We start from the raw sequence: 15,271 nt of genomic DNA, 5'->3' as shown, positions 1-15,271 counted from the left end.
AGACGCTGTACAGTCCATGACTTTAAATCTTCAAACTCTTTAGTCTGACTGCAAACTTAGTCAGACATCCAGTATTCCCAGGTAAACACTGTCCAACAAACAACTAACTCCAGTCTTATTCTCATCTCAGAATTCATCCAACTTCATCAGTTTCTTGTGGTACCTAGAGGTTCCATAAATGAACCTCTCTCTTTAAGCTTCACAGTACTGAACCCTAGCCCTAGCACAAAGACACAAGCCGTAATCAAGCCAGAATATATCCAAACTGGGTGATCTGAAAGAACTACTCTCCTGAGGTGTTTCAGGTCTTAACCTTTGTATTAAGACTAGTCTAAAATTTGGAGCTAACATATGGTTTAGGAAAGAAGTATACAATATATTCCTGAACATTAAAGTGTTCAAATGATCTTAATTCACTTCCATATGACAGAGATCACCTCTCTTTGGATAAACCTAGAGTTAAGTGATAATTAAGACAGAGAAACAGTTGGAAAATATTTTTATTTCTGAGGGCTGCTGAAGTAATATATAGACTGGTGCTGGTAGCACCAAACCGGCCCCAATTCCGTCATAAGATATTAAAGATCATCCATCCAAGAGCTGGAGGCCTGTGTTTGTTTTTCATTGGGTATGCTATGCAAAAAATAAAGGCTTGTGTTGACAGTGGACTGAATGGACTAGTTAGAGGCAGAATGGCAAAGTGTCACTCTCTGGGATTTAGGTTAGGATTCCAGAGGGATCCTAAAGCAGGAAAATTGTACCCTAGAATCTGCCAGGACCACCAAAGTAGGAAGAGACAGACCTGATGCTGGCAGGATTGAAAGGGAAACCTGAGATTTGAGGAATCACCGCTCCTGTGGTACTGTTAGTGACACAGCTGGGTTAGAGGAAACAATGGGCTGGAGAACTGTTCTTATTAGGATGTCTATCTTAAATTGAGAATGCTGATACAGTAGTAGAATGGTTGTAGCATAGTTTACAGGATACACTTTGACCTGTTAATGGCCAAGTTCACTTCTGGTTTTAGAAAAAAGGATATGTTAGCCTGCCAGAATTGGATGAAAACTGTACTGTACAGACTTTGGATCTCAGCAGTAACAATTCTTGTGTTAAGGCTACAGTTGGTGCTTGATTTAGGGACAGAGTTAAGGTCTGAGAGAGAACTGGATGGAGAATTGTGAGACAATCTTAATTCTCTATGGAATATCAAACACGGACAGTACCAGTGAGCCTGCGCAGGATACTCACAGCAACTCTTTAAACTATGGTTAGGTTGAAGACTGGGATTATGTTATGAGAAAAATGACATTACCGAATTGTGGTTCCAGGAGTTTTGCAATGGCTGGGATACCAGTGACAGTTATGGTTCCATTTTGGGTCAGGAAAAGAAGGGCAAGGACTGCTGATATTATATGTAAATCCTGTAGGTGCCACTGCAATAGAATGATGACTGGCACACAGGAAAGTCTAATGGGCAACAATCTGGTCTGAAGATACATTTTCAGTTCTTGTAGGGTTTGTAAGTCTGTAGCATGAAGGTAGTAGTGCATTGCAAGTTAGGTCTACTGCTGGGGGGGCTACCTGTCTTAGTTTAAGGATATGTTTGGCTGGAATTAGATTTGTCCCTTAGGGAGAAGGACCAGAAAAGGCTTGTTAATTACAGGAACCTGCAAAAATAGTAAGCAGACTAGAGACATCTGAGGTAAATAACTTGGGGGGGGGGAGAGGGCGGTGCTTATCAAGAAATGCATCCTGGACCTCAAGTTAATGATGGTACTGTGGTTGTGTTTGGATTTGTGATGGAAGGACGCAGACTAGAGCAAGGGCTGCCTTAAACCCTATCTAAATGCAAGAAGTTTGCCCTTTGTTCAGACATAGATGTGGAAAGTTACGGTTTATTTCTGGATCCTGGGAGACCTGCTGTTGCTTTTAGACCAAAAGGCTAAGTTTGGGGTTTGGGTCTGTCAAAGTAATCAATCTTTCACTTTGGCTGAAAGAGGTGAACTCCTAAATACACCTACAATTAGTTTTGGAGTAGTCAAGTGTTGCTTTTCCGGCCTTACTATAGGAGTTAGTGCAATGACTGCAAAACTAAGCTAATTCACTGTTCCTAAAGATGCTACACAACATGCAGGAGAGCTGGGCACAGCAAGGGAAATGAAATGTGATGAGATGGGCTATGTGAAGTTTATCTTTCAGGTCCACAAGGAGCTGAGAAGTGAGTTGTGTGCTGCAGTGCTCTACTGAGTGATCACCTTTAGTTTGGCTAGTATTTAAGTTCAGCTCATTGAGCCAGAGTTTAAGGTTATGATTAGCCCTTAGAATAGAAGCAGCTGGAGTATAGGTTTTAACACGGTGTTCTAGACCAACATGAGAGCCATGCTGGGAGAAATTTTGGAGCAGTTAGGCTGGCCTAACTGGATTCAGGCCAAGGTTAAGGCCTTGAACTGAAAAGCAACATCTACATCTGGATCCTGCTAGGGTTGCCAGGCTTCAGCCTGAGTTAGTCCTAACATATTAAACCAAATGATTTCATCTGGAGAATCTGAAGGATCAAGTAGAGTTTAGTGTCAGCGTGGCCTCGTATTGTATAGGCCATTAGAATTGAGATGATGACTGCTGAAAAAATTAGATGGAGGCAAGGTCAGATAAGGGGCAAGCAGGGCCCAAGTTTAGGGCTAAGTGTTGTCATTATGGTTAATGTTTGATAATGGAGGGGCTGAAGAACCTTGAAGTCCCTCCTGCAGCTGAGGCATTGATCTTTTTTCTAAAAGAGAAAGGGACTTGACAGGAAAAAGTCTAACAGACAGAGGAAGTAGAAGAAAGCGGGAAAAGAGACACCAGTATAGTATCAAGAATTTGGGACCACAAGGGAATGTTTTAGAAGTGTATACACATGTGCACATCTGTTTTCCCCAATCTTTAACCTTCCTCCCATCCTTCCTGTCTCCCTGTGAGTTTCCCTTCCCCCCAACTCCCACAGTCCTCTGCCTCTCCATGTCACACAGACCTTCCTTTTTGTTTCTCTGAGTGCTTCCCATTTCCAGAACAGAGCAGAGGCATCGAGAGAAAACCAAGGGAACCAGCTTTACCATACTGTGTCCAAGCCAATTACAAGAAACACAACCACCATCAGCACTGCAACAACGATAATGGAATTCCTGCGGCACGGTAGCCTTGCTGGCCTGGTAAGTGAGGGTGGCAAGGGTTTCACTACAAGCCTGCAGGGAGGAACGGAAGCATTTGCGGACTGCCAGCTCCCAGTGAGCAGGCCCTGCACGCAGGCTCTCCTGCTGGCGGGACGGCTGTGACCCCAGAAGACCCTGCCTCCCGGCACCTCCTTTTCGCTTAGCCCCGGGGCAAACCTGCCTCGGAGGCACCAAGCCTCCCCGCGGGCCCTTCTGGAGCAGCCCCTTTGCCCGGCGGCTCTAGGGGCTGTCTCCAGCCGCACCGGGAGGCATCCAGCTGTTGCCAACAGCTGTGTGTCAGCCCCGGCTGGGCCGCTACCGAGGGCGAGGTCCGCCCCGCCGCCGTCCCCGCCCCTGAGAGAAGGAGGAGGAGGAACCAAGAGTGCCCGACCCGGTGGCTTTTAGGGGGGCAGGCCACTCAGTTGTTAGAGCTCAGGCCCTGCGCTCGTCTTCCAGCTTCTGCTTCTGCTCGCTTCCAGCTCTATACTCGCCAGGCTGCTGCCCGGCCTCCCCTCCTCCTTTTTCTGGTACCTACCTCAAAACCTCCGGAGGCTGCGAGGCTCTGCTCTTGAAGGAGGAGGAAGCTGGATTTGCAAAAGCAAAAGGGAATTGCATTGTAGCTGGGTAGCTGGCGGGAGAGGGGAGGGGGGAAGAGAGGAGGAAAAGAAAAATAGGAAAGGCAACAAGAGCGGGGCGGACTCTGGAAGCGGGTCTCGCCGCGCAGGACCCGCACGCCCCGGCGGCCACGCGTGGGTGCAGAGCGCGGCGCGGCGCGCAGGGCCGGGCGGAAGATGCACACGACGCAGAAGGACACCACTTACACCAAGATCTTCGTCGGGGGCTTGCCCTACCACACCACCGACTCCAGCCTGCGCAAGTACTTCGAGGTCTTCGGGGACATCGAGGAGGCGGTGGTCATCACCGACCGGCAGACGGGCAAGTCCCGGGGATACGGCTTTGTAAGTGCCGCGGCGCGGCGGCGGGGGGCTGCCGGGCAGGGGGCAGGTGGACCTGGACCGGCTGCACGGGCATTGCGGAGAAACTTCTGCGGGGCCGCTGAAAGCCGCCGGGCACCACGGGGGATGGCGGGGTGGGGAAGGGGATCGGGCGTTTGGGGTTTTGCTTTTCTCTCTTTTTTTTTTTTTTTTCCTTTCCTTCCTCTCTCTGCTGGGGAGTTTGAGAGAGGTGGGGGGGAGGTTACTGGAAAAGGAGATTGAGGGGGGAATTGCCTCATTTCTCACAGCGCCGCCAGCGCGCCTGTTGCTCCCTGATACGGCCGCGGGGGGGGTTATCGGTCGGCGGCGGAGCTCTGCCCGCGTCCTCCGCCCTTCCCCGGCCCCGGCGCCCCGCGCCCCTCGGCGAGCGGGACGCGGACAGGGCCGGGGTCCCTTCGCCGCCCCAGCTGTCCCCCAGCGCCGCCCGGGGGTTAGCTGAATTGCTGCGGCGGATGAGAGGCTTCTCCTGCCCCGCGGAAAGAGACCTAATACACAGCATCGCCCGTTAAGGTCACCATGGCTGACAGAGCTGCTGCGGAAAGGGCGTGCAAAGACCCCAACCCCATCATCGACGGCAGGAAAGCCAACGTGAACCTGGCGTACCTGGGTGCCAAGCCGCGGATAATGCAGCCAGGTGAGGAAGCGGCCCTCGGCGGCTTTTCTGCCCGTGCCTCAGGTTTCCAGAGGGACTAGAACTTTAAAAAGACCGTGCTGTCCTGCACTCCCTGAAGTACTGTTTGTTGGGTGGGCTTGGTTTTGATTTTTAAATGCAGCATGTAGTGACTTTCGGGCTATTTTGTACATGTGCCTCATTTAAAAACCAAAAGCAATCAGAGATAAAATATCTGTGGTTCTCTAGGAACACTTGCACAGCTCAGACACTTCATTGGTTATTCCAGCTGCTGGGAATGTAGCAGCACTGACCATTTACAGTATCATTGCAGGGAAAGATTGGCCTAGGAATGAATCCCTTCCAATGTGTGCGGTCTTATTAATACAAACAATATCTTAATGCAAACTCCTCAAACAGATGGGAGCTATTATGCAGGCTTTAAAATGAAATGGCTCTTCCTAAGACCACATCTGAGCCAATGTGATGTCCTAGCCACTTCCCAAACTGCTGCTTTGCAGTGGGAGCGACAGGACCTCAAAATGCGTGCATGTTTGTGCTCTGAAGAATGCTGCTCTGAATTCCCCTGTGCTTCACCTGAGAAACACTTGTGTGAGTAATTAAGTGCCTGCTGCGGAAAGAAGGGGTTCATGCTTGAGGAACAGAAATGAAGTTAGAATTTAAACCCCATGCTAAGTCCTCACAAGTAGAGATGGCTCAAATTTAAGGCTGTACAAAGTACACATATACACTGATGCATAGAAAGTACCATCTAATCCTTCAGAGGCTAAAGTTAGGAACCAGAATGGAGCACAAAATAAAATGTGATAAAAACCTTGAGTTTGTTGTTTAGAAAAAGACATTCTTCTAAACATCTCTAGGAAGGTGTGCACTTCACTGGTTTAAGTTTTGGATGCACATGTGTGTGTATGGATTGATACATTTTGTTTTTTAATTTTTGGTTCTAGAGCCTTCCAGATATTGTCACTGGAGGTTGTTAGTGAAGGCTGCTACTTTGCATTTGTATGCATGTGTATATACAGCAAAATCAGTGGTCAAAAGAACATCAGTACAGAGACTGTCATATGGTTTTGTTGGTAGGTTTTGCCTTTGGTGTCCAGCAGCTTCATCCAGCTCTCATACAAAGACCCTTTGGGTAAGTCTGTTCAATGGGACTTCAAACAGGGGTGGAAAAGTCTTTTTTTTTTTTTTAAAAAAAAAAAGGAATGAAAAAATATGATCCTTGAAGGCCTTTTGCAGTAGCATCCTTAAAACTGACCAGCAGTGATGAAGTTCTGATACTTATAAATGTATTCCCATAAATGCACTCACCTTTTTGGTCATGTTCTAAATGCCACAGCCGAGTCAAGTTGTGTGGGATGTTTCCCTTCCACCTAAGCAGTCCAGTCCCGTATGACCCTATGATAAAACAAGGAGGTATGACTTGATGCAAGATTGCTGTGCCCCATTTCTCTTTTTTCAGCTTGACTCAATGTTATTTATCTCTTTCTAATCTGACAGGGATCGTTTACAGTTAAGATAACTGATCAGAAGGATATGATGATAAGAGGTGGAATAGTTCTGTTTGGAATTAAACTCTGTAACCAGTAGACTCAAACACAAACAAGCTAAAATGGTGATTAACGATGCATGTATGTTTTTTTTCATATAGTCAATAGACCTCCGTGTGCTTTTTTTTATTTATTGATTTATTACAGTAATGAAGTGGTGTTGATAGCTAAACTGTGTGCTTTTCTTTAATTGAAAGAGCTGTAGTGAAAGTTTTTTGGGGGGCTCTTTTTAATTTTGTTTTTGTTGTTGAGGAGTGACTTTGCCATGGGGAGCAAAGGGCCTTTTGGTTTGGTTTTTTTTCCTTGCTTTCAAGCTGTAGCCTGTGACTTTTTTAACCGTATTTTGTAGTGAGTGCTAAATTGTGTGACTTCTTGGTTTTTTAAGTGAATCCACTTATTGCTTGCATGTTCATAACTGGGGGGGGGGGGGGGTGTTGTTCTTGGGAGGGGTGTGGAGCTCCTTATTAACAATGTGAGTCTATTTGGGCTTTCTAATGTGAAATTATTTTCCTCAATCTCGTTAATATGTAGTGCATTTCTCCTTTACTTGAGTATGCGATTTCAAAGTAGAGCTAACTCTTGCTTCTTACAGGCACGTAATTGGGAGGTGAAGTCTGCTTTAAACTTTCCATACGGTGTCACTTCACTAATGCACACTGACTGAGAAACTCATTGCAAAATAATGTATTTTGCTAATTAATGAGTAAGCTAACAGTAAAGTAGGGAAAATGTGTCACAGATGTATTTTGTTTATTTGACTAGATTAGCTTTAGAGTATTGTACCTATCTGTTATTGAGCAATGGTAGTTTGATTTGTCAAATTGGTAGGAAACAGTTCCTGTCCTCAAAACTGTAGGAAAAAAGTTTTCCTGGGAACTTTATGTATTTTTAAAAGAGAGTGTTGATTCTTCTGAGGCACCTAGGGAGGATGTGGAAAACATTTTGACTTTTTTAATCTTCTTACAATTATCTTCTACCGTATTTTGTTTAACGTCTTTGAAGTATGAGGAGATGATGGCGTATATGCCGTGGTCGGTTTGTGATCAGGCAGGAGGTGCAGCGTGCCGTCTCCAGAGCTGTTAAAGTACTTCTTGCAAAGAGGAACCAGTGGATTGCATGGGGATCAGCCATGGAGAGGCTGAGTATTTGCTGAGCACAGTAGAAAGGGAGAACCTGTAGCAATCCCTTGCGTAAAGGACTGTGCAAATGTAGAGCTCGCTCTGGCTTTCCTTACCCATAGCCAGCAACAGATCATGTAAAATGTGCTTAAGTCAGGGAAATTCTTCCAGGAGGGTGAATAAGGTTTTGTATCTAATGCAATGTACATAAATCTGAAGAAAAGGAATGTTGGTGGCATTTTTAATCCTTGGCTTTTGCCTTTCTCTCACTATGTGCAAACAAAGATTACTAATCCTGCTTCCTCCTCAAAATTTCCAGTGTACCTTTTCTGAAGAATGTAGATCAGATTAAGAAGAACAGCATCCATTACGATGACTAAAAAACATCTTCTTTCACTATATTCCTTGACAGTAAGAGGGCTTGATTCAGTGCTTTCTTGAATCTTCTACTAAAGAGTTCACTCTTAGAGGATGATACATGGATTGCATTGAAATACATGGTCACCTTAAAGCCTTTCCTCTTCCTCTTGAGCAGTTGCACTTTTAAAAGCACACTTTACTAACATGCTGTGTAAAATGGTTTGTACTGGTGATTCACTACCAATACTCTGCTAATGCATACAGAAAGCCTCCAAATGGTTGGATTTTTTGTTTCTTGTTTTGTTGGTTTTTTTTTCCTATCAGAGTGCAGGTTAGTGAGGTGCTGCCATGCTCTGGTATGGGCAGCAGTGTTTTGATACAGTTCCCCGCCTACCAAAGTAGAAACTGAAAATAAGTGGATTATGTTACATTACTTTCCGTACCTTTACTGAGAAGATGCAGAAGTACAATATTCTGAATTAAGTACATTATTTTGGTGGAGGGAGACAGAAAGTAGATTGGCTTCCACAAATGAAGCATTTAAAATGCTGGGAATTTTTCTTTATTTAGTGCTGCAGAGATTAGTTTATCCCCCAAATAACACGTCTCCCTGATCTTTACATTCAGCATCTATCTTCTTGTTAATGTGCTTTGTAGAAAGCTGTTTGGTCACAGCACTGGTTGTCTATACAGCTCTGTTTTCAGGATTGTTTATTGAAGTACTATCTCAGGATTCAGTAGGAATTTATGGAGGGGGAAGGTGACTTTGCCTCCAAAGATAGCTTTTCTCATTTTGCTTATGTAATTTTTACTTTAATATTGGTGGGAAAATATGGGGTTGTACAGAGGTACTGGTGTAGGATGCAACTTGTTATGTTGGAGAGATTTTTTTCCCTTTATTTTCTGTCTAAAACTTGTTCCTCGATCAAAATGAGAACATTCCTGCTGATTTTAGTAAGACCAGAGTTAAATCCAAAGTTACTAAGTTCATTATCAAATGGTTAGCTGATACTATCCGCTTGGTATTATCTTCAAAGAGATAGGCAATTCTGGCTTTCCTGACCAAGAAGGAAAAGCCTTCTCTTGAGTTTATGATCAAAATACCTGCCTAATGAAAGACTAATACCAAACTATGGATAATCTGGAAAGAGGGAATGAATCCAGAACACTCAGAAGTTAACCTGCCGAATGCTAAATGTCCTTTTAGTGATACCAGACACAAATTTAAAAGGAAGCATATGAAGGGTCTTGAATGTCTTGATGCTTATGTAACCTATTTCAGCTATAAGGAAAGCTACGCATTGGTGAAAATTTACTCCTTAACTGTGCTTACAAAACCAGGCGATAACAATGAAAGGCCAAAGCAAAACAGTCTTATCAAAGTTAAATACCTAATTTCACAAGAATTTAACACCAAAAGTTAATGATGTGCTACTACTGATAAATTTCTTCCCTTGAAACAAATAGCTCTCACTTTATTATTGCTTGTAGTATTATTTTTGAGGTCTTAGTTAAATATAAATCTTCTGTTATAACAACAATGAAGGTCTTAAGGCACACAGCACGAGTGTATGTCATTCAATTTTGAATATCCCAAAGCTACAGTTACTGCTAAAGTTAAATGTGGCTTCCCTTTTCCTTTATTGCAAAAGCATAAAACAGTAAATACACGTTCCAAAATAAAAACTAGTGCCCAGAAAGAAAGCTTAGACCATGTGTAATTCTCCCACTCTTGCTCTCAAAAGTAAAGCAGCAGCTTTTATTTAAAATTAAGGATACTAAGGATATCTAGGGTAATTGGGAATTGCTTTTTCAGCTTTTGACCTGGCAGAGCATAAAAGCGGTTGGGTTCTGAATGGCTGAGATCTACATGTGATGGCCTGTGCAGTAGGTAAAAATTTACTTTGGCCATATAAAGCCATTTTACTTGACTCAAAACAGTTGTAGCATGACAGATGATCAAAAATAGCCCCACTGCAGCTTATGCTGTCAATCATCATGTGTGAAATGGCATGGTGGTGAGGAGCCTGCACAGGGTTTATGTTTATTGTAGGGTAAGATGTGGCAAACAGATAATGTTTCATAACTTCACCACCTGTTAGTTTCTTGGCTTAAATAAAATAAGTCACAAGAGTGTAAGTGGGAGCACGTGTATCTCTCTCTCTTGTTCAAGGATACAGCCAAGTGACCTAATGTCTTCAGAAAATCTTACTAACATCAGTTCAAGTCAACACAAGCGGCTACATAAGCTTGCTTACTGTCTCTTCTGTTAAAATTACCCTCTTTCATAACTGCTGTATATAAAGATTCCTTTGATGTGGTGTTAAATGGACTCTTAATGATGCAGAAGAGGCTCTTGGTGACTTCAGATTTGGTTTTATACCTCTTTCCTTAATACTTAAAAAATTTGTTGTTATATTTATTAGGATTGTACTTGATTGGTGACCAATACAAACCGCTTGTTTATGCTCATCCATTTTGTGTGGAGAGCTCAGGTAATGATGTGTATTTAAGTGCACAGAGCCAGCTTTTAAGTATGCTTCAAATGCACTTCTGGCTAATCACTTCATAAATTAGGTGAGTGTTAAAAACCCAATTTATGGTTTTGTTTTATGTTTTCTTTCCTTTCCCAATCCCTATTTGTCACTCCTTTTTTTTTTTCTTTTTATTTCATTTCTCCCTTTACACAGTAGGAAATTAATTTCATTGACATGTTGGGTTTTTATGATTGTGGTGTTCATGTCTTAAACACAGCAACTGAACTTTTCTCTCTGATAATATTCCTAGTCCATCAACTAAGCTCCTTTTTTTCTTAAGAAGAAGACCACTCTGTTCTAAAGCCTGTCATTTACTTTAAACTATGTTTTGGTATTTATATAGTTAACAGCGTCCCTTCTGATTGAAATGTTTCTTTGTTGACCATTTAAGTAAATCTTGAAGTTATTTTAAAAATGAAACAAACAAAAAAAGCCCTCTTTCCATAAATCTTGAATTTGGAGAAAAGATGTCCGTTTTTACCGTTGCAATTTGCATCTGTGCTTACAGTGTGCTAAAAGGTTGCTGCAGTCTTCAGAGTTCTCTGTAAATGTAAAGCTCAGTATGAAAGAGTAGTAAATCTGCACAAGCAGTTTTTCATGGATTTATAAAGATTCATTGACAGAAAAAGAGTTGTATATATGAAGGACTTCTCTGTGGAAATCCAGATGCAAGACAGGGTTATAAATGTAAAATGAGAATTATACTGAGTGTATTATTTTTTAAAATCATATTATATGCTAAAATACAACTATGAGATGAACTTGCATGTACAGTTATGTGCTAAGACAATGATATGACCGATTTCAAAACTGAAGGGCTAAGTAAACAAGCCAAGGCAGCAAGTTTTGTAACTTGGAGAAGATGGGAAAAGTGTGTATTGATCTGTTCAGAACGGTTATTTCTTAAGCTGTAATTTTATCTATTTTTTTTCTGCTTTTGTTAAGCACCAGATCTATTTAAACTTAATCCTATGCCCACCTCCCAAAAAACTCTATGCTGTATGTCTTGCATAGAAATAAACAAGCTGGCACAAAACAGGACATCAGTGGCCTGATAATCAAACAGGTTTGACCCTTGTGTCCTTACCAACTTTTTGTAAAAGTGTGATGCACATGTACTTAGGAGTCACTGTTACGGATTTTAATAGCATCTATGTAGCTTCCCCTCAATGGCCTCTTGTGACGGAGTGAGCTGCACTATCGTTCGTTTGGAAAGTGTGATTCTTGCTGTGTTTACCACACTTGTGAACTTTATTTAAACTCCTTTGTCGCCTGTGTTGGTTTTTTTCTTATTTTTAATAAGGGTGACTGAGGTTGCAGAGAAATTAATGTGTGCTGAGTCTGCATAGCAACTTAAGTAGGGTTGCCACAATACACTCTGTCCCCACCTCCCTGAGACGACTTTACATAAAGTCAGGGTTCAAGCATTTTGGTGCCTTACTGGCTATTGTCAAACTCATTATAGTAATGCTGTCAAACCGCTTACTTACTAATAATAAAAGTATTGCAGGAAATAATTTTACTAAGAGACAAGTAGTTAAGTGAGAAGCAGCACAATGAAAATGACTTAGAGGTGATTTGAAAAACAAGTACCGCAATTTTTCAGATGGAATAATCAAGGTTAATCCTTTAGAGTTGTCTTAAAACTGATATCAGTAATCCTGGTCCATCTAACAATTTTAATAGCATTAGTTATAATCTCCTCAAGGAATATTAAACACTCCTATTTAATTCAGCTATAATGCTGTGCTTTGGAGCGATGCATCTCTTCGGGCCAGTGAACTGATAATTGGTCCATTGAGTCTAGCTATTGTGGCAACCCTATGCACATAACAACAACTAAATTGAGTTTGTTTTAGTTCGGAGTATGGATATGATGCTTAGGCACGACTCACGTATCGACTCTAACTCCCTCTCCCATCTTTCAACAGGATACCTGCTCACTATGTCTATCCACAGGCTTTTGTGCAGCCTGGAGTGGTAATTCCCCACGTGCAGCCCGCAGCAGCCGCTGCTTCTACAGCGCCCTACATCGATTACACCGGAGCTGCGTATGCCCAGTACTCAGCCGCTGCGGCCGCCTATGAGCAGTACCCATATGCTGCCTCACCGGCTGCTGCTGCCGGGTATGTGGCAGCGGGGGGCTATGGCTACGCGGTGCAGCAGCCCATCACTGCAGCAGCGCCTGGGACGGCTGCTGCGGCCGCTGCTGCTTTTGGCCAGTACCAGCCCCAACAGCTGCAGACAGACCGTATGCAATAGCAGGTGGACTCCAGAAGGAAGCTCTTTCTTTCTCTTCCTCTTTTCAGCCTTCCAGTATAAGTAGTTAATCAGAGACAACTGGTATTAAGCAAGGAGCTTTAAGGAAAGCGATGCTATTGCGAAACTAAAGATTTTTATTCCACTGTCTTCATACAGTATTGCATCCAAACCGTGTTGCTAGAGCGGAGGGGTAGTGTGGCATGTGTAGTTTCAAGTATCGAGCCAGAAGAAAATGGGAAAAACAATACTGTACTGTCATGAAAGAGTGGCAGGAGTAGCAATGGGACTTCATATTTTCAAACAAAAAAAGAACCAACCAAGAACCAAAAAAAGCAAAGGTGTATTTTTTACAGTATCAGGGAAGCAAAACTGCCTTTTATAAGTAATAAAAATGGTATTTGAAAACTTTGAACCAGGGAAAAAACTGATTTAGCAATATGTAATCTCTATCCATTTTAAGAGGAAACAAGCTTAAAGCACTGATTGTCCTTTCTAGCTTTCAGAAATTGTCTTCATGAGATAGTACGTTCTCTCTGTCTCACTAATGGGCATCGAACAACCCAAGGAAGATGGCCGGCTAGTAAGATGGCGGACAGGCACCAAAGTTATTTTCTTCTCTGTCCTCTGGATGAGTGGAACTATGGAGCAAGTGATGTGGAAGTAAGGGGTGCAACAGCTGTAGAGACAATCAATAACACAGACAGTTCTGGACAGAACACATCACTCGTGCTCATGTGATGAGCTTGTCACATCCTAATCCCTCCTCCCATCCCGTTTCACTTTTGGGAAACTTTAACTGCTGGTGTCAGCTATTCTGATTCTAAAATAGGATCAGCCCTTTACTACAACAGCCTTCTCTTTCTATTTATTGCATCTATTCGTAACGTGAATAAAGGCAGGAAGAAGCTTAATGAATTAAAACCTTTTAAGAACTGTTTTAAGGGAATTCTAGTTTCTGAAACCATTTGTACAATTATCTTTTTCAGGATTATATTTAAAATATTTATTAGCAAACATACAGTACACAAACAGCGACTTTTGTTACCAAGACTGCAGTTCTTGAAGGGTTAATGGTATGTGATTTATACTGTGCCTTAATTGTTATGCTATTTAAAAAGAAATATTTATTTTGAAAGTTTTACTATGCTGCACTCTAAAGAAAGCGACTTTAGATGTGACACTGTAAAATTATGTATTCATCTCATGGCATAAATTATTTAGTAGGCTTAGATGTAGCATATTAAATATTAACCTAATTAACTAAGGATGTTGACTTGGATTTATTTAAATTCAGTATGTGCACTGTATGAGGGTACTCTTAACACTTTTTTAGGTTTTTACATAAAAAAAATCTAGTTCATTCTTTTTCCCTTTACTAGTTTTCCATGTAGACCTCTCAAACACATTTGTGCTGTTTTCTCACTCATCTGTATGTAGACTGACTATTTTCCCCTTTGCTAGAAAATGCTGCTTTACATTGTCCTGTGAAACTACAATACTTGCAATTTTTATTCTTGACCGAAATGGAATTTAATATTTTACACTGTATCAGATTTTTTTATACTTGAACAATTTCATACAAGGGAAGACAGGATAGCATTTTTATGGACTTTATCCAATGTCACTGGATTTATTTTAAGTATTCGGAATACTAGCCAGTGTTATAATGTAGACATGACTCTCCTGTGCGTATTATTTATTCAGTATGTATATTGCTTTACAACATTTCAGATCTCTTGATCTATTCACTAGTATTAAAACAATAAAAAAATGTTGTCGCATCCGTCTAGTGATGTTCTTGCTTGAGTTGTCATAGATCTTGTTTAGTTAAAATTAAGGGGGTGGCAACCTTTTATGTAATTTTCCTGGTCTGTGGGCTGAATAGCAGCATAGGCACTGACTTGAAATACATAGACTGATATGAACTATATTAAATGGAGGAAATCCCATAGAGAAGATCTATCTAGAGAGTTACCATAAAACAATTCAGAGTGGAAAGGACTTCAGGAGGTCCCAGGTTGCTTATCACTTTGTCCAGTCAGGTCTTTAAAATCCTCCATGTGGAGACTGCACAACCCCTCTCAGTAATCTGTGCCACTACTTATTATTCCCATACTGTCATTTCTTTTTTTTTTTACCATCTATCTAGCCAAGCTTCTCCTGTTCTTTTATAACCTTCATCTCTCATTCTTTGGCAGAGAGCCCAGCCATATCTTCTTGGTAACCTCCTCTTAGGAACTGGAAAGTTGCTGTTTTCTTCTGCAGGCTGAACAAACCACAATGCCTCAGCCTGTCCCCACAAACCTCAAGCTGCAACCTCCAGCCATCCTGTTGGCCCTCCAATGGAGTCATTCAAGTTTATCAACTTTCATGTACTTCATGTACTTTCATGTACTTCATGTACTTTCATGTACTGGGGGACTCAAGACTGGACCCACTGTGCCAGCTGTGGTCTAATGAGTACTGATTAAAAGGGAATAATCAGTTCCCTTGATCTGCCACCTGTGCTCCTGTTGATACAGTCTGATGTACTTTCATTGCTGCTAGAGTTTACCACTGACTCCTGGTCATTGCTAAAGATATCAGATAGGACAGACCCCCAAGGAACTCCACTGTAACCAGCCTCTGGA

At 42.1% G+C, this 15,271-nt stretch overlaps 1 protein-coding gene across 3 annotated transcripts; it reads left to right on the top strand.

Moving 5' to 3' along the window:
- The first annotated feature begins 3,600 nt into the window (after positions 1-3,600).
- RBM24 (RNA binding motif protein 24) lies at positions 3,601-14,422 on the top strand. 3 transcript variants are annotated; one of them, XM_062617956.1, is made up of 6 exons: positions 3,601-4,147; positions 4,694-4,817; positions 5,895-5,949; positions 11,394-11,445; positions 12,311-12,505; positions 13,138-14,422. In XM_062617956.1, exons 1-5 carry the CDS (start codon positions 3,980-3,982, stop codon positions 12,464-12,466), a joined length of 555 nt encoding a protein of 184 aa, XP_062473940.1. In that variant the 5' UTR covers positions 3,601-3,979; the 3' UTR covers positions 12,467-12,505; positions 13,138-14,422. The 3 variants fall into 3 exon arrangements, with proteins under 3 accessions (XP_062473940.1, XP_062473939.1, XP_062473938.1); XM_062617955.1 differs by lacking the exon at positions 11,394-11,445 and having other exon boundaries at positions 3,615-4,147; XM_062617954.1 differs by lacking the exon at positions 11,394-11,445 and having other exon boundaries at positions 3,622-4,147; positions 12,311-14,422.
- Positions 14,423-15,271: the final 849 nt, after the last annotated feature.

This window comes from Pezoporus occidentalis, unplaced genomic scaffold (assembly GCF_034315485.1).
Source record: "Pezoporus occidentalis ecotype Australia unplaced genomic scaffold, CSIRO_AGI_Poc_V1 ctg2, whole genome shotgun sequence".
NCBI classification, from domain to species: domain Eukaryota; kingdom Metazoa; phylum Chordata; class Aves; order Psittaciformes; family Psittacidae; genus Pezoporus; species Pezoporus occidentalis.
Note: the sequence above shows the minus strand (reverse complement) of the source record. Positions and strands in the feature narration are given on the sequence as shown.

Coding starts and splice junctions, on each gene's coding strand:
- RBM24 (XM_062617954.1), top strand. CDS start 3,980: ATGCACACGACGCAGAAGGACACCACTTACACCAAGATCTTCGTCGGG. Junction 4,148..4,693: donor AGTCCCGGGGATACGGCTTT/GTAAGTGCCGCG, acceptor TCGCCCGTTAAG/GTCACCATGGCTGACAGAGC. Junction 4,818..5,894: donor GCCGCGGATAATGCAGCCAG/GTGAGGAAGCGG, acceptor TTTTGTTGGTAG/GTTTTGCCTTTGGTGTCCAG.